The following is a 22,221-nucleotide window of genomic DNA, read 5'->3' as shown; positions in this document are numbered from 1 at the left end:
AAAGCCAATTAGTATAAGAGTTCTTTTGGGGCCATATCCCCAGTTCTCTAGTTCAAAAAAAATAACAAATTTGCAAATATTTGCAATAATTTGCTCGATAAGCCAAATTTGTAAAAATTTGCAAAATATCTCTTCGCAAGATTAAATTTGCAAAATTTTGCAAACGATCAGACGAGTTCGTTCAGGTCGAGCTCTACTTAATTTAGCAATGTGTTTTGTTTTCACAACCATCTCTTAATTCAATTGAAAAATGTTTAAAGTACGTCATGTAAACGATATGTGTGCTCAAATCACCCTACAGGGCCAACTACTAACAATTAGGGAAAAAAATATTCAGACGACAAAAATATTTTACAATCAGGGACAGAAATATTTTACAAATATTTGCAAAATGTTTGCAAATACTTGTGAAGTTCAAGCATTAATTTACAAAATTTGCTACAAATTTGATATAACGCTTAAACTATGGTGATTCGTGGCAGATCAAATCAGCACTGAAGCAGTCTAAATACAGTTTGTTTTGTGAAGGGCAAGTTTTCTATTCTTATCTCAGTTTAGACGGGCTGGTCTCAAATTTCCGGTACAAACTAATTCTTGAAAAATAGTATGTTCAGTGTAACTTATAATTTATGTTTTATCTTAGAATCGAAGTTCCACCTGCGCACTTTTAACTTTTATTGCGTAGCAAGTTGTAACCACTAAACTGAGTGATCTCATGGAAAATACCTAATTATATAGAGGGAGAGCGCTACTTTAATAAAGACCAGTTATAATGAACAAAAATTTGAAAAAAAAATAAGCTGCTCCAACATAATGTCGGTCATTGAATAAATTTTCAGACTATGCAGGAAAAAATCAGTTTTGCATAAAAAAGTCTAGTAAGACAATTTTTCTGAAATTATAGAAGTAAAATTGACCAAAAATGTTCCATTTCATTTGGTACTGGATTTTTTGAAGACACTGACTGACATCTCTTAAAGTCAACCTACCGAATTAATCTTACATCCAAAAACTGAACAAATCGACTATTTCGCACGTACCGTCTATAGCCGATGCTACCAAAAAATCGACTTATTATAAGATTTTTCTCATTTTAGCCCATACTTATCCAATTTTATCCAATTTTATCCAACTTTTCCTAAATTCTTTTCAAATACAACAAAATTCGGTTTTATTAATCTTTTTTTCCTTTCTCTCCATTCTACCCCACTATTGATTGTTTCTTCTCCGATTATAATCATCCGCATAATTAACATGATTAGAACTTTTCAAAGATATATGTTAAGATTTGTCTAGCTTTTGAATTAAATTTCCCTCTTATCGTTTTCATTTTTTTTTTGAAATTCAGTTCACATTTTTTTTGCTTTGTTCAAATGTTAACTACACACTACACTTATTTTTAACTGCAATGTGTTCACACATGAAGTTGAGATCTCCGATTGCATCTGAATTCCAACTCGGCAACATTTGGACGTCTGATCACATGAATATTCTGAATTGCAACATTGCCTGGAAGATTAACAAAAACTGGCAACGTTTCTTGGGAAGTTAGGACAATTCTCCCTGCAGATTCTCGTATGTTTAAACCCTCTGGGAATCCATGGTTCAGGTAACCAAAAGTGACAATAGCTCGCCAGCCTTCGTTGCTTTCATTGTAGGTTATCCCAATTGAATCGGTGCTAAAAAAATCGAGTTTATACGTTTGTTGTTTTTTTCGCAGCTTCGCGACTCATGACCACCCAGTGAAGTGTTGACGAAAAATCAATCAAAAATATATTGATTAGATATTAAATAAAACCATTAGAACAAACTTCCTGTCAAGCTTTTTCTAATTTTACAGCCGCTACGTCCGATTAAAGGCCCCCACTCTTTCAAAATAGTAGACTAATTCTGCCTGATAGACCTCCTAAATCGATTCATAAATCTTCTGATATGAGTCAAAAAAACAATTTTCCAATTCATAAAAGATTTAATTTTCATTTTAAAATTCTATGATCTGACTCAGTCTTTTTTTGCAAAAGGTCCTTTATCTTTGTTGCTTTGTATTCAATTCGTTGTTTTTCGTTTTCTCTCTTTAATGTCGTTTCCAAAGTAAAATAATGAAAAGTTAAATTTTTCCAACATTTTTTCAAGCTTTCCATAAGATTTTTTATAAATAAGTTGGTAGATCAGTGATTATGCCTGATTATGGCTGATTTAGTAACTTAAATCTAGATTATCTATTAGTATATTTATAAAAAAAAGAACACTCAAATTCCTGAAATGATATATAAAATACATCATGCAGGTAGTGTATGTAATTAATAAATAAACAGAAAAAGTTATTTTTGAATTGTGAACATCGAATAGTAGAAATGGGAGATAAATAGATATGTTAATAAATATATAGGTAGGAACAGCACACATCATGAACTAAATTTGAATTCACGCCACGTTAATTGGCCAAACTTAATTTGGCCTGGGGCCTTATTGAATTGTTCTAAAAAGTGAGCTTTGTAAATTTTTTTGGAAGTTACAGAAGATTTTGACAAGGTTTCATTCGCCCTCAAAGTTTCATTATGATATCATACACCACTATTGATCACCCCCTGTCAATGTATTTAGTTCTATCAAATTTTCTCATCCAATTGTGAAAATAAAAGTTTGCCGTTGGTAATGGAATGCAAGAATTATTTTTAATTGCTTGCTTTTTGTAATTAAAAATTTGTCTGGTGTATAGTGCAACCCTATATTGTATAAACATTCGAACACGTAATATGTGATTCATCAGTTTAAGATCGTCAGATGAATCAACCTTTTTACGATTGTAGCAAGCTTTGACTGCCCAGTTTAATTGTTTTTCGAGACAAGTGTTGTTGTAAGATTCTGAGATAAAGAGCACTGAAGTACTGCTGAATATTGCAGGTGACTTATAACAATAGAGTTAATAAGTATTTTTTTGATGCTTTCAGGAACGCAGTTCCGTAATGTATAGATTGATTTTATGTCTTGTGCCATACTTCGGAAAAAACTTTACCTCGGATTGAAAGGTGAGTTTTTTATCAATAGTAACCCCAAGATATTTTACTTCCGTTTTTTCTTTAATTTTTTGTCCATCATTTGTAACTGATATATCTTTAGATTCTGCGAAGCCAAAAGCAATGAATTCCGTTTTGTCAGCATTGAGCCTAATAGAATTGCAATCAAAGTAATTAACCAATTTTTTTACATCCTTTTCAAGAATTTCGGGACTCTTGAATCTTTTTTTCGGAGGAGAAAACGACTGTGTCATCTGCATATTGAACTATATTAGAGACTATATTGAATTGCAGGTCGTTTTACGTAAATATTGAAAAAAAGGGGACAGAGAACCAAACCTTGCGGAACCCCTCTGATTAATTTCAACCAGTCCGATTCTACTTTGTTTACTTTAACACAGTGAAAACTATCATTAAGAAAACTTTTGATAATGTTCTTGAGTGAACCGGTAGAACCCAAGGTTTCAAGTTTTGCGAGTAAATACTCGTGGTCTATCGTATCAAAAGTTTTTGATAAATCAAGTAAAACGGTTGCTATATGGTCTTTTTTATCAAGTTTGCATCGTATTGTTTCTTTTAAATATACCAGTGCGTCTATCGTGGAAAAATTTTTCCGGAACCGAAATTGCGTTTCGTTGTAGATATTGGCTTTCTGACGATATTCTTGAATTTGCTCTTCATGTAATTTTTCAAAACCTTTTGATAAGGCATGCGCTAAAGAGAAGGGTCTATAGTTTAATGGATTGTCAATATCACCCTTTTTAAATAGAGGAGTTATGTGAGCAAATTTTAGTTGCGAAGGAAATTGTTCGGCTTTAAAATATTCATATAACAGAAAACACAACAGTTTACCGAGTTCTGGTCCTCCCAATAAAAGTGCCCAAGCACGCAAGTTAGACTGACCCAATGGTTTATCTTTGTTTAAGTCAAGAAGCTCTCTTGAAGTGATTAGCAATCTCTTGTTTATTTGTTATGAGTTTACAAAAGCTGTTTTTTAAGCAGTCGACTTTAGTTGCTGTTCCTTTGAAGTTTCTAACTTCATTAATACCATTCCATTTTTTTCGACCGCTTAAATAACTCTCAATCCACTGTCTCTGAAACTTTTCAAAATCTCTCTTGTAGTTGGAATTCAATTGATTTCTTGTATTGAGTAGTTTGTCAAATATTTCATTGTAAAGTAGATCTTCTTTCTTAGTTTGTAACTGTCTAGTTGTTGCGCTAACAAATTTTTGTGCTAAAGAGAAAAGTGGTTGGTTTATCGTTGCGTATATATACTTTTCTCAAATGAGCATGAATTCTCATTGCACTGAGAACAATATTTCTAAAAGTTGTGAATCGTGTTTCTATGTCTTTTATTGAGAAAAAATTCCAATCTGAGTTTTCAATCATTTTCTGAAATGTGTTTAGATCTAAATTTGTCTTATCAAAAACCAACTAACGGTTGATTTTTTAGTGGGTGTTAAATTTTAAATCGATAGTGTTGCCAAATGGTCAGTTTTGATCAAGGTATCAAAGACGTAAGTTTTCTTTATCGTTTATGATCCATCCGTTATAATATAATCAGTTATTGTTCCTTTTTTGATTCCTATTCTAGAGGCATGTGAGACGTTATTGATATTCAAATCGTAGGGAACAACAACTGTATCATTTTTTGAACGATCTGTGTGGTCGCAATAGTTCAAATTATAGTCTCCCATTACTATTACTGGCATGTTTAGAGATACCGCCCGATCTATTCCTCTGACTAAGTTTTAAAAGAATACGTCGGCAAACTTTTTATTGGTACAGTAAAAAAATTGATCAAAAATTTTTGCCTGGTTTTTAGGTGAATGAATTGTACCCACATGCTTTCACATTTTTTATTAATGTCTTCAAAGTCCGTACGCAACTTTGCTTTCAGTGTTTTTGGTATTAGCAACATTAAAACACCGCCTTTCTTCGCTTCGCCTCTGTCATTTCTCAAACAGGTCAAATCACTTTTCTGTTTTCAGATAGTGTCGGATTTGAAAACGTATTTAAGCATGTTTCAGTGAAGCTTTATATGCAATTAAGTCCGATGTCATTGACTAGATTTTGTATTTAAACTCCGACAGTTTAGATGTAGTATTTTTAAATTTTTGGGATTTTTCCTCATGTAGTTGTAAAAAACGTCACTGTATTTTTCGTATGGGCCTGGGTTCAATTCAAAATCTCCACTATAGTAGAGAAGTAATAAAAATAACCGCTAAAAATTGAGCAAATACCTGGAAATAAAATAATTTTATAGTGACAACACAGATTTGGGTGCTTCCTGCCTAATAGGTTGAAACTCTGTTTGAAATCCGGTGGCATGGGAGCATGATAGACCAACGATCTTTCAAACAGAATCAATAATATTATAAATATATTAAAACTATTTAGCACTTAATTTCGTACAATTTCCGACCGACAGAACATAAACAATGATCAGTATGTTTCAAAATATGAAAAAGTCTGGCGAGGTTTATAGAAATTTGGATTTTTGAACGAGTTTCCAATATTGCGCATGGGTGGAGCCTGACCGTTATTGGTTGGTCCAATGTTATAAACAACATTATTGTAAATTTTACTGCTAGCATTTACTAAACCAGATGAGGTTCCTAGAAGATAACTAAGAAGAAGATTTTTAAGCATTGGTACACCACGAGAGTAATTCAGATGCAAATTATCGTGGAAGAGTTGATTGTAGTCCTGCACATTTCCATCAGAGTTAGGAGTGTTGCGAATTATTTGGTTGAGTTAAGCACTTGATAACCACTAGAATCATTGTCAAACTTTCAAGTAGTAACTCATTGAATTCGTCAATCAATTTATTTTTGTCACTATTAGCAAATCGATTCGTTAATGGTGGCACCTCACACAGTACAAACACATCCGGTTCCAATTTGTCTTTACATTTTTTGACCAGCTCGTTGAATTCTGAAAATATGTCACCAGCAGATTTACTAAACTTCAATATGTTGTTAGTTCTGTCTTGTAGGATGAAAGTTTTGAGCTTTTGTTGGGGTAGTCATCTAGTATTTTAAGCTTTTCCTTTGTTGTGGACCCCCTATATGCGTGGACACTACAGTCATTGGGAAGGCTTTTGTCTTCCTCAAGTTTCGCTACAATGCTGCTTCCAAAACTTATGTTGTTTTCCTCTTTTTTGGGTGAGGTGGCTTTGAAAACTCTAATCTTTTCAATAAACAAACCCTCTCCAGTTGACGATGAAACCCCCATAACCTCTTCACCTGCCGCGTTATCTGCGGTCATTTTGTCCTTAGCTAGTTTTGTAATAAATTCACAGATAAATTCTTCTTTCGCAGTAAGTTGTTTGAATAATTGGACATATAATTTGTAAGTAACTTTCTTTTTGATGGATAACCAGTCGTTGCGGGTTAGCATTTCATCTCCATTTGAATCAGAAGTTATGTGATTATCACAATTTGCATCCATTTCTTGTCAATGCAATGGTTTCTATCGGTCAAAAAGAAACGTATTTAGAAGGTCATGTGAAACTATTTTCAACAACAAAAGAGCAACCATTAAGAAGCTGTTCAATTCTCTGTTTGTGAAGCTGTTCAATTGTCTGTCTGAGAATCTGTTCAATTCTCTGTCTGAAGCTGTTCAATTCTCTGTCTGAGAAGCTGTTCAATTCTCTGTCTGATCATATTTTTCCTAAATTCGCGACATTCGAAATTTGAATCTTATTTTCTGCATAGTTTAGCACGCTCATTATTTTTACATTTATCACAAAACATTAAGTGCACAAACTTTTAAACCCATATTCAAGACCACCTTTTTGCGGCGGCAAATATGTTTTACATTTTAACAACCCCTTCGATAACGGGAAACACTTACTATAAGTATCGCATATGATACAGTCAAACTTTCCAGACAATTTACAGGCGTGGTCCACTTTTATAAGGTTCTAAAATAGCCAAAGTGAAATCAAACAATAAATTTATTCCAAAATGGGAACAAGATGACCTTTGCAAAGTTTTATTTTAGCTGCAAACGTTTCTAACACTTCGACTGTTCTCTTTTGATCATAGTCCAACAGTTTCTGTAGTTATGGTCTCAGTGCTTGTAAATTAAATCACAAATGGGCTAAGTCTAGTCATTTAACAACTTTCCAGAGAAAGTTAACAACTTAAAGATTCATCGTTAAATGATTTTATCGATCTCATCAAATTGGAAAACATAACCAAATAACGTCGGATGAATTGCTTTCAAACGACCGGCGAGCGGTTGGCTTCGTCAGTAGCTAGCCATGGTTTAGTGAGCCTAGCTTTAGCTGGAATCAACTCTGCAACTTTTAGTTTTCTAGCCTTGTTACTGAATCAAAAAAGGACTGATATTTTAAAAATTTTCAAAATATTGCAAAGTTTAAAGAAAAGCCTCCAGATTTCGCAAAGAAAATGTTCAAAACTTTTGTTTTTTGAGTTATGTAAAGTAACTCATCTGCAATACTTGATAAGTTTGTTGGCCAGTAATGATCGTTAAACGCAGAAAAGGAAAAAAATATTCAAAATCTTTGTAAACAATCGCAAACGTTAACAAGATTTTGCAGATTCAAGATTCAAAAAAATTCAAGATAGTAAAATCTTCAAAACCATTTTAATGTCTCACGAGGCTATAAAGTATCCCTATTTCAAACGTTAAATAGTTTCACTGGCTCATAAAGATACTTACATAAACTCGGAAATTGATAATATTTTTCCAAAAATTTGAAAAAAATTAAATTTTATCAACGATGTGCTAAAGCTGGAGTCCTTAAAACATTGAAAACTACAACATTACCTCTAGAAACTCTGCAATCATTTATTATCAAACCTTGGAGGAGGTCCCTAGGACACTGGTGCCATAAAAAACATTAAAAGATTCAAAAAAACTTAAAATTGCAATTATTTTTTGAAAACTGCTTATTTTTGTGATATTATAACCTTGAATAACGTCCAGTACACCCAGAAACTATGCATTAGCCTATTATGAAACCCTTGAAGAGGTTGTGTAACTCTTGAGGCTTTTGAAAAATTGATAAAGCTGGAGTCATCAAAATATTGATAACCATTCCATTAACTCTAGAAACTGTGACACAGCTTATCATCATTCTCAAACCATTCTCACAAACTTTTGAAGAAATTGGTTCAAAAAAAGTTTACATAAGAAGAAGCTTTCTCTATAAAGACTGCTTGAAGAAAATGATTGCTTTGTTTAGAAAGAGAAGCAAATTGTCACCGTTGAACTCAAGTTCATAGTTACGAAATTTTATTCTGGTCTTTGGAGACCAGTTTCTAAAACACTAAACAATTATGTTTTGTTTTTTTTAGAAAAAGCTAAAAACTAACAGAGCAAGTAGCCCTAAAACTAACAGTGAAAAAATCATATTTAGAACACAATGAGGTTCAAATCTAGAACCATTGAAGTTTGTGATTTAAAAAAAAGATAATAAAATTGAAACTAGCTTGATTTCAACCACTTCTTATCCAGATGATACTATCCTTTAGAGGCAAAAGGGGCCAAAAAATCACACAAAATCACTTTAACTTCTTCTGAGCCTAGCTTTAAAAGCTGCAAAATTTTTATACATCTTTCGAATATGAGCAAGCATACAGAACATAGGTCCAACCAGTTATTCATGATGGGATGCTGTTTTACAGCAGCGCTAATAAAATGTTCCCTTAAGTCTTAGTACTTGTCTTTAAAAAATAGGTAACAATTTTTGCTTTTGAACTGAAACTTGATTCAATCACAACCTGTAGAAATAAATAAACTGCCCCAATACCCCAATGCCTTCCATCTGAGTCTTACCTGAAAGAATTTTCAATGCAAGCTGACACTACGCAACGGTGTTACAGTCGACTGGTCCGAAAACCATTTCTAAAAAGATGAAAAAAAATTTAATTTCGCAGTCAAAATAAATTAAACTTGCAAACTTAAATTGATTCTACTCTAACAACAAAGTCAAAAAACTTCAAACTTTGCACTGTTTTACTAATGATATTCACATTTTCGTAAGAGCACTATCAAAATCCTAAGCAGAAGACTTCTGTCATAATATACCCAACCTTCATCTAACGGAAAATGAGAAACTCAATCTACAGCCAGAAGTAAAGTTTGTAGACAAATTGAAATCAAATAATTTGAAAAAATAAAAGCTCTTTTTGTTTGTTGTGTTCAGCTTTTTTCATTGTGTTTGTTTGATTTGATGGTTTTTAGTTCAAAATACTAGCTAGCATCCATGTGTTTTCCGCTAGCGAGACCTGAAAAGGCCCCATAGAGCCAATAATTATCTCCTGAAATAGAAGTCGTTGTCCGAAAACAACGATTTCAAAATTCATTCCAAGAACACATTCCACCAAAAACATAGCCTAAAAAAGCCAACTGTCTAAAAAAAACAACTCAAAGCGTCAGACTTTGCCGAAAAACGAAACAGTAATTGCTGCTAAAACAATTTTCTTTTTCCGAAACCATTATTTTTGGCATTATAAGAATCAATTAATTCGTTGGAGAAAATTGAAAACTGGCATATTATTGGAAAAATCTTCATTCAACATTGACATCGTAAGATATTTATTTGACTTTGAAAATCCAAACTTTTCCTGAATTCGATACGTCTATCATATAGTTGAAATGGCATATTTGTGAAGCATATCTTAAATAACATTCCTTGAAACTAATCTGATTTATAAAAAAATTTAAAACTAGTTTCCAGGTTTCAAGGAAACAAAAAACATGTTTCCTTGAAACCTGAAATGATGCCAAAGCAACTGAAAAATAATATAAAATTTTCTCCTTTGTGGAGGAAGTTATTGTTGAATTGAACTCACGTATTGCAAAATTTTTGTTTTTCTGGAAAAATACAGAGTTAACAGATTAAAACCCGAAGCAAAAAATTGGTTATGTTTTTCTAGTCCTATAAATCTTTCAACAAAATCAGATAGTAAAAACAAACAAGCACAGATCCATCATTTTGAATGAAATATACTGGAAAGAGAAAAAACATTTAGTGAATATTCTAAAATGTCTAAACATCTTTAACAATAATAAAAAAAGACAGGGCAACTTAAGATGGTGTGTTACGGCTGAAACTCTACATAGATAAAAGCAAAAAACAGGAAAAATGCTAAATTAAAAGTGTACGAACGCATTGTACTGATGCAGTAATCAAAATTCATCAGGATAAATTTGAATTTTGAAAATATAATAGATACTATTAGGTAGAGTTAAGTAAGTACACTTCATTGATAGCATCAAAATGTAATGGAAGTTACATAATGCTGCTCCTGTCAAAATAAAACAGAGATCAAAGGTTTGAATTGGTGATATAAATTCTGACCAAAATATTATATTACTATTAATATCAAAATTATAAAATATTTTTTGCACACCCAATGGCAATAAACATAGTATAACCATTAATGACTATCTTTTCAAGTCCGCATATAGCACAGAGAGACTGTTCCTAAAAAATCAAAAAAAAATTCAATAAACTTGGAAATATTTGACAGAATATCAAAAATCGGATTTTTATGCGAAAAATTTGGGAACCTTAAATATTGCTAAGCAAAAGTTGATTTGAACTTTAAAGCGTTATTTTTCGCTCAAAAACACGTTAATATCAATTCCAGAGGTTTATTTTTTCATATTTTGCCGTCAAAAAACTATTCATTCAAGAAAAAGACTAACTTAATGCCAAAAAGTGAAATCAAATGGACGCAAAAACGGCTAAAACTTGTCTATATGCGCCATGATCACAAAAACACCTTCCAAACTCAAAGAATCATGCATATAACGCAGAGCATGAACGAAAAACTTCTCTCCAGAATATTAATCCGTTTTCGCTCAATTTCGTTTGCTGTTCAAAACGTCACCTGAATAAATAGTACATCCGCTTCAAAAAAAACAAGAAAACACATGCTCCTCTTCGATTCGCAATAAGACTGCAGGACGCAAATAATTGCCACAAACTTCATGTGATAGATACAAACTTCAAAATATATAAACCTGATTTGTCGCTGTCGCTCATCCACCTGTTTTACACACTTTTCACAAAAACAGAACGTTCGTTGACTGCACCTGTCACCACGTTTTGATAACAATTGATACTTGAAAACAATCTCTGAACTGGTAGAGTTTTCAATAATTTGCAGATGGTCCTCCCCCGTTATATACTGCAGGATGACTCTTTCGTATTAAAACAATTCCGCTAATTTTTTTTCATGAAAAATTTCCAATAATCTCTCCGGATTTTTGAACAGGTTTTAGGGAATAATTGCGACTTAATGCGCAACAAACTTTAAAAGGTCTTTGAAAATAGCTGTTATATGAGGTCTGGTGGTTTGATAGACACCGCCTGGGCCTAGTTGTCAAAGCTAAGAAATCAAGTTTGGAATACTGGCAGGGAATGCGTGGAATTTATGTAAGTGCTAAGCTAAACTCGTTGAAAAGAAAATGTCGCGTTTTCTAAGCGTAGAACTTACATATATTTGTGTTTTGATTTTCACAGGCGTAGATTTTCAAAAACTTTGGATTTTCTAGCTCACATCATTAAGTTCAAAAATGTAACTTTAATATTACATATGTTAGCTTTTAATTTAGCTTCTATCCTACATAACATTACGATATATGTTTTAGCGTTGATCTTATATCTTTTAGTTTAATTTAGCCTTCAGTTATATGATTTCAATTCTCAAAAATTTTCTGCCTTGATCTTGCATAAAATTGCATTTAAAAGAGCTGATCTCGCGAATATCTAGTACTTATTAGTCGCATTTGGGTAATTTTTGGGGTTCCACAGCCAATTGCTGAGTTTTGTATCGCTCTTTCAGAGCTTTTGAGCAATAAATGTGTAAGCCGTTCTTAATAAAGATTTAACAAATGTTCTTTTTACCTAACTGGTCTGCCCAACAGCAAAAATCTCCCCAAATACCATTTTTTCAATTTGTAAAAATTGAATGCACTGATGTTATGTCAACGCTTAAAAAGTTATGTGAGATAAGCTGCAACTAGCGTTGAAACGATGGAAATATTAACGCACTTTGCTTACAAAATTATGAAATGAATGAGGTGAACGAGAAGTAGAATCTACGCTTAGACACTAAACATTATGTAAGACAGTGCTGGAAAAATCCCCTCGTTTTCCCGAAATAATTTTAAGGTGAAAGCGAAGAGTTTCTGCCATTAATTTCGACTGAATTTTCGCAAAATTTTTGTTAGAAAAATGAGATGAGGCTTATATAACTTCAAAAAATGTTACTTTAATCTTTCATATATTAGCATTTAATTTAGCTTCTATAATACAATGATTCAACTTGTACGGTTTTGCGCTGATCTTATATCTTTTACAGTTTAATTCAATGTTCAATTATATGATTTCAATTCTCAAAAAAATTTTATTGATCTTACAAAAAATAGCATTTAACAGAGAGCTGATCTCGTAAATAAGTAGCACCTATTAGTCTAATTTAGGAAACTTTTGGGGTTCCTCAGCCATTTCTTTAGTTCCCCTAAATTAAAAATCTCAGTGTTTTGTATAACAAATTTTTCCAGATATATTCAGCGATAAATGTGTATTCCGAATTTAAGCAAGATTTATCAAAATTATGTTTACCTAACTGGTCTGCCCAACAGCCCAAATTTCCCAACGTATAATATTTTCATTTTGTGAAAATTGAAAGCGCTGATGTTATGTCAACGCTAGTTGCAGCTTGACTCAACGCAAATGTGAGACAAGCTGCAACTAGCGTTGAAAAGTTGGACATTTTAACGCACTTTTCTTGCATAATTATGCAGTGAATGAGGTGAAAGTGTTATGATATGTAGAATGAATGCTTAGAAACTAAAATTTATGTAAGATAAGTAGTAACTACCATTTACTAGCTGGCAAATTCAGCGCAGTTTTCTTTTAAAAAATCTTGAGGTGTTTTATCTTTTTGTCATCTATTTTTGTCTTTAAATTCAACGCTTTTAATGCAACATTTTGTAGGAAAAATGAGGTGAGTTTTATCAATGCTATCACGGCTTATCTTACATCATTTAGCCAAAATTCCTCCGCCTGCGTTCTTATTAGCTTTGTTGCAATGTTTACGTTAAGTGACTCTTTAAGGAGTCTTTCAGTCAGAAATGAGGAAGATCTTAAATAAAGACATGGAAATTGCTTTCAATTTACCCAGTTGTATTACTTCAAACTACTTATATCTCCCTTTATGGAGATTTCCATGAGTTCAATTATTCATTTATATCATTATAGAGAGCCATCTTTTTAGTTTTTTTATATGTGGGCAACTGGGTAACTATCTTGCTTAAAAGTTGCAACACGATTTCAGGACAAATTGCAGATCTCAAATATGAAAGAGACCTTTGGCACAGCTATGGCTATCGGAAGGGTCTCTTTTGAAGTTATGATGAAACCATCCATTGTGTATCTCCATTTTAGTCCTTCAGGAAGTCGGTTTCTGAGATCGCAAAAGTTGAGAACGCAGATCCAATTATCAAGGTCTTCATGGTAGGTCACTTGACTTCTAGTCGATCTAAACAAGAAGCCAACCTAAGTTTCCACTCCAGATCTTATACCTGCCATCAGACCTAATTGAAGGATGTAAAATATTTTGCTTCCCCGATGTCAGATTTCTTGTTGGATTCTGGAACATTAATTGACAAAACGATCTCATACGAAATCGATTTTTTACTCGTCTTTCCGCTGAAAAGTGTTCCACTTAGTCGAAGCCTTATTTGGAGAGTGCTGTATTAATTATTAATTACAAGAGAGCTTATTCAAATATCAAAGTTCTAAATATTCATACATGGTGTACGAAATTTCTCATATGTGTATTGAGCATAACATAGAGGCTCGGTAATGTGCGTTCGCGCATAATGTTCCATCCCCGCTCACCTGCATTCTTGACTTAATTGGCTACCAAATGGGAAAGAGATAGAAAACGTTCAATATCAATGACATACATGTCATTCAAAAAACCACTAATGGAATAAAATAATGCCACACTAGAGGACCGATGAAACCTGTTGTTAACATCACTACTGAAAAAGACTATCATAAAAATCAAATAACAAACAAGAATTGTGACCAAAAATCGATGTCCTTGTTTAAAAAATAATAATAACGAAACCAAATAAGCATCAAATGAAACTAAACAGAACAACAAAACCTATACTTAATTAAAAAAGATATGAGACCTGTCCTCAATGCGACTGGGTTACAGGTTGATAGAAAAATAGCAAAAAGATGCTAAGTTCAAAAAAAGTTTCTAAATTTGAAATCAATTAATTTCAAAGTGATTAAAATCATTAGATATTCACTGAGGTCACATAAATACTCACTAATATCTCCACGGGGATTAATTGAGACGAATATTTTTGTACGTCATAGGTATTGAGTGTACGTCGTACGACTAAAAAAAGAAGCTCAAATACCCGCAAATCAAAAAGTGCAATTAAAATTTGCGCAAAAACAGCAGTGAAGCCGTTAAAACAATGAGTTTTTCACTAAAAACAGCATAAATTTTCTATTGCAAATTTTTTGAAAGCCAATGAGAACTATCTGTAATTATATCATTTAAATTGAAAACAAAATCTTGTAAAATGCACAAATATAAAAAATCACAATTAGTTTTTGAAACCTCGTACAAACAAAGCCGAGAAAAAAATAATTGATAAAACCTTATAAGATTAATTTATCTGTCACTGGAAACGGGTTCTGACCTGTCTTTAATTCCCATTTGCGCCTGTTAATAATAAAACTAAGTCGTAAGACTACAAAAAAACAACCAATACAGGCAGAAATAAAAACTTCTCAAACAATTTTACGACACCGTAACGTTAAAGGCATTTATCTGCAGGAACTTTGCACCATCTCGTCTTTCGCGTCTGAACATCAACGGGTCTTCTTTATAGAAGGACTAGCTAGAAATGGCAACAAAAAAAAACAAAAATCTAAGTGTCCAAATCTCGAAAAAATTTTATGAAATTAAATGGTTGAGGTCATTAGTCAAAACATAGAGCCAACAGAGAAATTAATGTTTGAATCAACAAAACTAGTTGAGACTTTTTGCTAATAAGAGTAGAAATTACGAGTTAAATGATGACAAATACGAGATCAAAAAATTAGAAAAATTCTTAACTTTTCAAAGTGTTCATTTGGAAAACAGTCAGCTATAAACTGAAACCTTTATCTAGGTTCAATTATTCGTCCTAGGGAGTCAATTGAGAACTTTCATTATCAGCTATATGTTGTTAAACTCAAAAATAAAGACAAATGCACGAGCGAAACAAAAATTATCGACTTAAATTTGCGAGAGAACTGTGTCTCAGATAAAAAATAAACTATTCAACAAATACAATGAAAATGTTCAGAGGTTCATTTTTCACCACTGTTTAATTTTTCAACGATGCATTCTCTCAATAATGTGACAATTTGTCAAAAAAAACAAAATGAACCTAAAAAATCTGCAATTATGTACAATTATAACAAAAATAGGAAAATTGTAAACCGTGATATCAAAATCAAGAAACCATTAGTTGAATATAAAATTTTTACAGGCAATATTTTATCAGTCAAAGGAAACTGATTATAACCTGTTTTTTTTCTAGTACGCCAGAAGTTGAGTGAAATTCATCACAACTATTAGACCAAACGTTTGCAAAATTATTCGGTTAAAGCCAAAAACTCGGATTGAACCTATGAAAACTTAATAAATGTTTTATGGACCCTATTATTATTTAAGTATTATTTGCCAACAATTGAAAACTGATTTGAACTTTTGGTCAGTAATGAACATGAAAAATTGTACATGCGGAAAAATTTTGAAAAAACGCATTGAATTAATCTACAGAATGTTTACTGAAAGAATCCATTTTGAGATCAAGATAAGCCCTGATATTGCTGCAAAATGATTGCTTAAAAGTTTTATTTTTAATTGAGATTTTTCAATATTTTGAAAATAATTAATGCATTTTGCATGATTATCCATTTTAAATTTGCAAAAAACAGGAAATTTGGGACAATATTCCAAAAGACTCTTAAAGTCAGCGGGAGTACCACTAGCTCTTTTTTTGAAATTACGAAGAAAATATTTGCAGTTTTAGGTGTCAACTTGCGGCAATTTTAAAGAAAGTGGGCTAAAAGTTTATATTGGTCCAATTTTTAACGAAAAAAATCTGAAAAAATTTTGCAAAAATTCCAGCCAAAAAACTCGGATCGAACAGTTCAGCGACCCGCCTCTATCTTTAAAGATGAAACCAATGCCATTACCGTCAACAGTTTTTGCATACTTTTTTTAGCAAAAGCGACGAGAAATTGGGACAAAAAACACGGAAAATTTGTACTAAAGCAACTTAATTCGGTCGAATGTTCACGAAATTTGAAATCTTGATAACTACCTTTAAAAAACAAAATTCAAAAGAAATCTTTTTTATTCAATATTCTACGATTAACGGGCTGTCTGATGATACCACTCACAACTCTCTAAGATGATTATCGGCCAAAAGTGACTGAACAAAAAACCATTTGAGTATATAGTTCCTCCTCCCACTAAAGTGGGTCGGAACAATAATCAGCAATTTATACTAATCCGCAGTTTTAATCCGCAATTAGTATAACAAATGAGTTTTATGTGTTTAGTTACCATTTGGGTTTTATTTCACTTCAATTGCAACAGCGGGGATAATACTGGAAATTGTGAGTAGATACCGTCGCTAATAGCAGCTATTTGTACCTATGCTGGTTTATTAATGAGGGAGGGAGGGGTTTGGGGGTTGTTGACGCTCATCTCAGAAACGCTGGCGCATTATTGAGCTAATATCAAGGAAGTCGGAAAAATTGGGAAAACACCTAAATAAAGCAATGCAAACTACAATTTCGTGAAAATTATAGCGTTGATAAAAATGTACATGAAATTTGACTTGTTGGTACTAACATCCGATTCCTTGGAGATGCATCACTAGGGTTTCCAAACTGAAAGAAAAATAGAAAAGAATTAGTTACAGATTTTTACTATGCTTACAAAAAAAAGATGGAGAGAATATTAGTCAAGATATCTGGTCGAATTCCGGCTAAAAATGGATGATCTGAGCGAGGTGCATTAGGGTGAAATGCACGATTTACGCGGAGTTTAATCAAAGTATATTTTTAGAAAATTAATACTTTTGTGAGCTGACATTATTCTGATATTCACGAAAGAGCAGTTCCACCGTATGAGAAAGAAGCATATGGGTTTTTCATCGAAACTTAGCAAAAAGCCCACAAAAGTTTAATCTTAGAAAAAGCTTGATAAAAATGCCAACCGCGTTTGGCTATTTTACTGACAACTTTTACTCAATTTTGATTTGCACAGCTGCTGGAGCATAGGTTTTACATAGTATTCAGATCGTGTCGTTGAAATTTTTACAAATGTACCTACAGACTATTTTTTTCAAGTTAAGTTTCGCTCATAACCCGAATATATTTCTTCCGGTCAAATTCTCATGGTTCTGGTCACTTTTTTCCAATAGAACCGGCAGCTTTTTTATATTCATGGTGCTCAATATTAGTCGTATCCCGGACCTACCTCACATACTATTTCAGTGCTGAATCATTACATTTCAATTATGTGTTTTATTATGTCAAGTTTACTGATCATGACACTTTATAGACTGTTTATGATGTCTTTTTAGCTTCTACTATGTCGATGGGCTGCATAGTATGAAATAATAAACTTCCTTTGTTCTTGACAGAATGAATCATAAACTGTCTTTTGTCTGCAAAGCATGATTCTAAGATGCGCATGATGCGAATTATTCGCTTGATTTAGGATGCGCAGGATGCTTAGTATTCGCTAAAAAAAATAGCATCATGACTAATAGAAGCAATTTTCAGCTTGCCTTCCTGCTCATTAATTTGCAAAATTAACGCTGTGCAAAGCATAAATTTGAGCATTCATATTAAGCATAGATTTTGTTTACAGTAATTTGGTTAAAATCATGTAATCATGCAGTCAAAATCAAAATCATGTGTTTGTACGATTAAGTTTTAGTTGTTGCAAGTTTTGAATTCACAAGATTTGAATTCTCCTCATTCACACGTACAGCCAAAGAAATCACAGCCGGAGGTCGGAGGTCGGTGGTCGGAGGTCGGTTTCAGGAGGTTGGAGGTGGAATAACAGCGTCTGGTGCGCTCGGCTCTGGTCCGATTGGCCGGATGAGTGAAGACCGAAGGTTGTCGATCCCGTCCAGCTGAACAAAATTAAAGGAAACCTAAACATTTGAACGTCAAAATTACATTTGAATTACATAATATGTCAGAAAATTAGTGTCTCCTCAAATCAAATAAAGAATACCCCTCCTAAAAAAATTTATGCAGACTATCCACCACCACCCGTTTCTATCCACCAGCACGATTATGTGACACAAATAGCACATGCTCCTGGGGTGGGGGGGGGGTGGGGGGAGCCTCAAGGGAAGTAAGCGAAGAGAAGGACAGGAGTATTTCGACCGCCTTTGATACCAGAATAAAGTCACAGAAAAATAAAGAAAAGACTCATAGCGGCTGTAATCTGCTCGGTTGTTTGCGCTAATAATGTACTATGCAATCTTTGACGTCATTAAAAAGAACTTATACATGGTCAATTATTCCGTAGGATTCAGGATAGTTCATTAATCACAAATCCCACAGCTCAATTTGTTGAGAAGCATTAGGTCTAATTTGAAGGAAGGTGAGAGCAGGAGCTCAAAAACCTAGGTTGGGGGTCACTTTTTAGCTCCATCATATAAAGAATTTGATTTAAAAATCAAAAATTTGATTTTTTTGCACTGATTTTGTCTCTTTTCAACTGTTTCCACTTTATCTTGCACACAGCTATTTTTTGAGAAGCATCACGTCGAATTTGAAGGAAGGTGAGAGCAGGAGCTCAAAAACCTAGGTTGGGGGGTCACTTTTTAGCTCCATCAAATAAAGAATTTGATTTAAAAATAAAAAATTTGATTTTTTTGCACTGATTTTGTCTCTTTTCAACTGTTTCCACTTTATCTTGCACACAGCTATTTTTTTTGAGAAGCATTAGGTCTAATTTGAAGGAAAGTGAGAGCAGGAGCTCAAAAACCTAGGTTGGGGGGTCACTTTTTAGCTCCATCATATAAAGAATTTGATTTAAAAATAAAAATTTGATTTTTTGCACTGATTTTGTCTCCTTCCAACTGCTTCCTCTTTATCTTGCACACAGCTTTTTTTTTGAGAAGCATTAGGTCTAGTTTGAATGAAGGTGAGAGCAGGAGCTCAAAAACCTAGGTTGGGGGGTCACTTTTTAGCTCCATTATATAAAGAATTTGATTTAAAAATAAAAAAATTTGATTTTTTGCACTGATTTTGTCTCTTTCCAACTGTTTCCACTTTATCTTGCACACAGCTATTTTTTGAGAAGCATTAGGTCTAATTTGAAGGAAGGTGAGAGCAGGAACTCAAAAACCTAGGTTGGGGGGGTCACTTTTTAGCTCCATCATATAAAGAATTTGATTTAAATATAAAAAATTTGATTTTTTGCACTGATTTTGTCTCTTTCCAACTGTTTCCACTTTATCTTGCACACAGCTATTTTTTTTGAGAAGCATTAGGTCTAATTTGAAGGAAGCTGACAGCAGGAGCTCAAAAACCTAGGTTGGGGGGGTCACTTTTTAGCTCCATCATATAAAGAATTTGATTTAAAAATAAAAAATTTGATTTTTGCACTGGTTTTGTCTCTTTCCAACTGTTTCTACCTTATCTTGCACACAGCTATTTTTTTGAGCAGCATTAGGTCTAATTTGAAGGAAGGTGAGAACAGGAGCTCAAAAACCTAGGTTGGGGGGTCACTTTTTAGCTCCATCATATAAAGAAATTGATTTAAAAATAAAAAAAATTGATTTTTTTGCACTGATTTTGTCTCTTTTCAACTGTTTGCACTTCATCTTGCACACAGCTATTTTTTGAGAAAAAGAATGTCTAATTTGAAGGTAGGAGAGAGCAAGAGCTCAAAAACCTAGGTTGTGGGGTCACTTTTTAGCTCCATCATATAAAAAATTTGATTTAAAAATCAAAAATTTGATTTTTTGCACTGATTTTGTCTCCTTCCAACTGCTTCCTCTTTATCTTGCACACAGCTTTTTTTTGAGAAGCATTAGGTCTAGTTTGAATGAAGGTGAGAGCAGGAGCTCAAAAACCTAGGTTGGGGGGTCACTTTTTAGCTCCATCATATAAAGAATTTGATTTAAAAATAAAACATTTGATTTTTTGCACTGATTTTTGTCTCTTTTCAACTGTTTGCACTTTCTCTTCCACACAGCTATTTTTTGAGAAATATTAGGTCTAATTCGATGGTAGGTGAGAGCAGGAGCTCAAAAACCTAGATTGGGGGGGTCACTTTTTAGCTCCATCATTTAAAAAATTTGATTTAAAAATAAAAAATTTGGTTTTTTACCTGATTTTGTCTCTTTTCAAATGTTTGCACTTTCTCTTCCACACAGCTATTTTTTGAGAAATATTAGGTCTAATTTGAAGGTAGGTGAGAGCAGGAGCTCAAAAACCTAGGTTGGGGGGCAAACTTTTTAGCTCCATCATATAAAAAATTTGATTTAAAAAAAAAATTTGATTTTTTTGCACTGATTTTGTCTCTTTTCAACTGTTTCCACCTTCTCTTGCACACTGCTATTTTTTTGAGAAATATAATGCCTATTTTGAAGGTAAGTTAGTGCAGGATCTCAAAACCTAGGTTGGCCGTGAACAAATGTAAAACGAAAAAAGAGCGTCAGACGACGATACAAGGGAAAAACAAGTTCACCGCAATATATCTCCGCTCAGCTTACAGCTTCGCAGCTATAAAATGGACACAATGAACACCTTAATCTAGGAACTTTTAGCTCACGGCTTTATAGCTACATGAAATGCTGCGTTCAAAATATCAAAAGGGCAAAACTTGAAAAATTACTCTTATCAATTGTTTTTTTTAAAAAAACGAAACTGATTCTTAACTCACTTTGGGCATCGTTGTTAGAGCAAACTGTTGATTTTCGCATCGTTCCCCAATCATCGTGCCGAAGACAAGCACTGTAAACAAAGTCAAGATGTTTGAGGACATAAAATTGTGCACCCACACCACCCCCCCCCCCTCATTTTTTCCCGCTTTTAATCGGCGTTATGCTAAACGTCTCAAAGCTTTTTCTTGAAATCTGTTCACCACAAACATTATCAAAACGGCGGTCCTTTTGACTTATTTCACAAGTAAATAATAGTGTTGAAAATGACAAGGTGATTCATTAAGGTATCTCTAACCATGTAGATGACTTGGAAATGTTTCCCTTAATCTCCTGAAGTGTTTGTGAACAATGTGGCAGTGACTTCAGTCGGTCCTCATCCCACCAGAGCCATCATAAATGGCATTTGTTCAGTTGGCACCAAGTTCACCATTTCAACAGCGGAATCCAAATTCAACAAATCGTGCATCTGAAACGAGGATGGGGCGCCGAAGTATCTAGTGACTTGGGAACCTGAATGCTTGAAGGCCACCTAAACCTGAATTCAACTTAAAGCAAAAGCAATACTGAACTTGAAATCAGCAAAGTTGAAAGAAGCAGCACAACATCATAACGATATAATTACCATTCTATAACAAATTCTTCTAAAACGCTGAGAATCATTGCGGCCATATGACGATAGCCTTGACCTAAGGGTTCAAAGTGAAACCTTCGATTATCTCGAAAGTCTTCTCTTTTAATAAGTTTTGTGCTCTTATAATGACAACCGAGATTATTACTTAGAAAAATATTATTATCGGAAACAACAGTAGCATCTAAATCTTTGCGTCGCATGTTTCCCGCAAATTTCACTTTGGTAGGCCAAATCGCTTCTTTGAATCGCAAAAAATTTTGCAAGATGTAATTAACACTTCGAGTTGCAACGTCGTTGTCGCCTACAATCACAAACACATGAGTAAAACCTGAGGCGTACTCGACTAAATTCTCGAGATCTGCGCTTGTACGCCCACCAACTCCATTGTACTCGGCACTGCAAAAAAAAAATATTTAGAAAGGCTTATCTTGAGAAAAAATTGACGGACTAATGGTAAGATTTACCCAAAGATTTGAAGTCAACTGTCTTGTTGTAAATACTGCTCAGAGTCCTTAAGTTCGAGTCCCCTAGTATCAGAACGACATCTGTGAAAAAAAACTTTAATGCTCATTT

At 33.4% G+C, this 22,221-nt stretch overlaps 1 protein-coding gene across 1 annotated transcript; it reads right to left on the bottom strand.

The window, feature by feature from the left end:
* Positions 1-1,303: 1,303 nt before the first annotated feature.
* On the bottom strand, positions 1,304-21,393 carry LOC142351968 (uncharacterized). Its single transcript, XM_075404263.1, has 6 exons — positions 21,313-21,393; positions 21,017-21,087; positions 16,952-16,989; positions 13,378-13,549; positions 11,025-11,191; positions 1,304-1,679 (listed from the first exon to the last, which is right to left on the bottom strand). The coding sequence occupies exons 2-6, from the start codon at positions 21,068-21,070 to the stop codon at positions 1,415-1,417; spliced, it is 696 nt and encodes a 231-aa protein (XP_075260378.1). The 5' UTR covers positions 21,071-21,087; positions 21,313-21,393; the 3' UTR covers positions 1,304-1,414.
* Between the last annotated feature and the right edge of the window lie 828 nt (positions 21,394-22,221).

Source organism: Convolutriloba macropyga, chromosome 13 (assembly GCF_964194025.1).
Source record: "Convolutriloba macropyga chromosome 13, txConMacr16.3, whole genome shotgun sequence".
NCBI lineage: Eukaryota > Metazoa > Xenacoelomorpha > Acoela > Convolutidae > Convolutriloba > Convolutriloba macropyga.
Note: the sequence above shows the minus strand (reverse complement) of the source record. Positions and strands in the feature narration are given on the sequence as shown.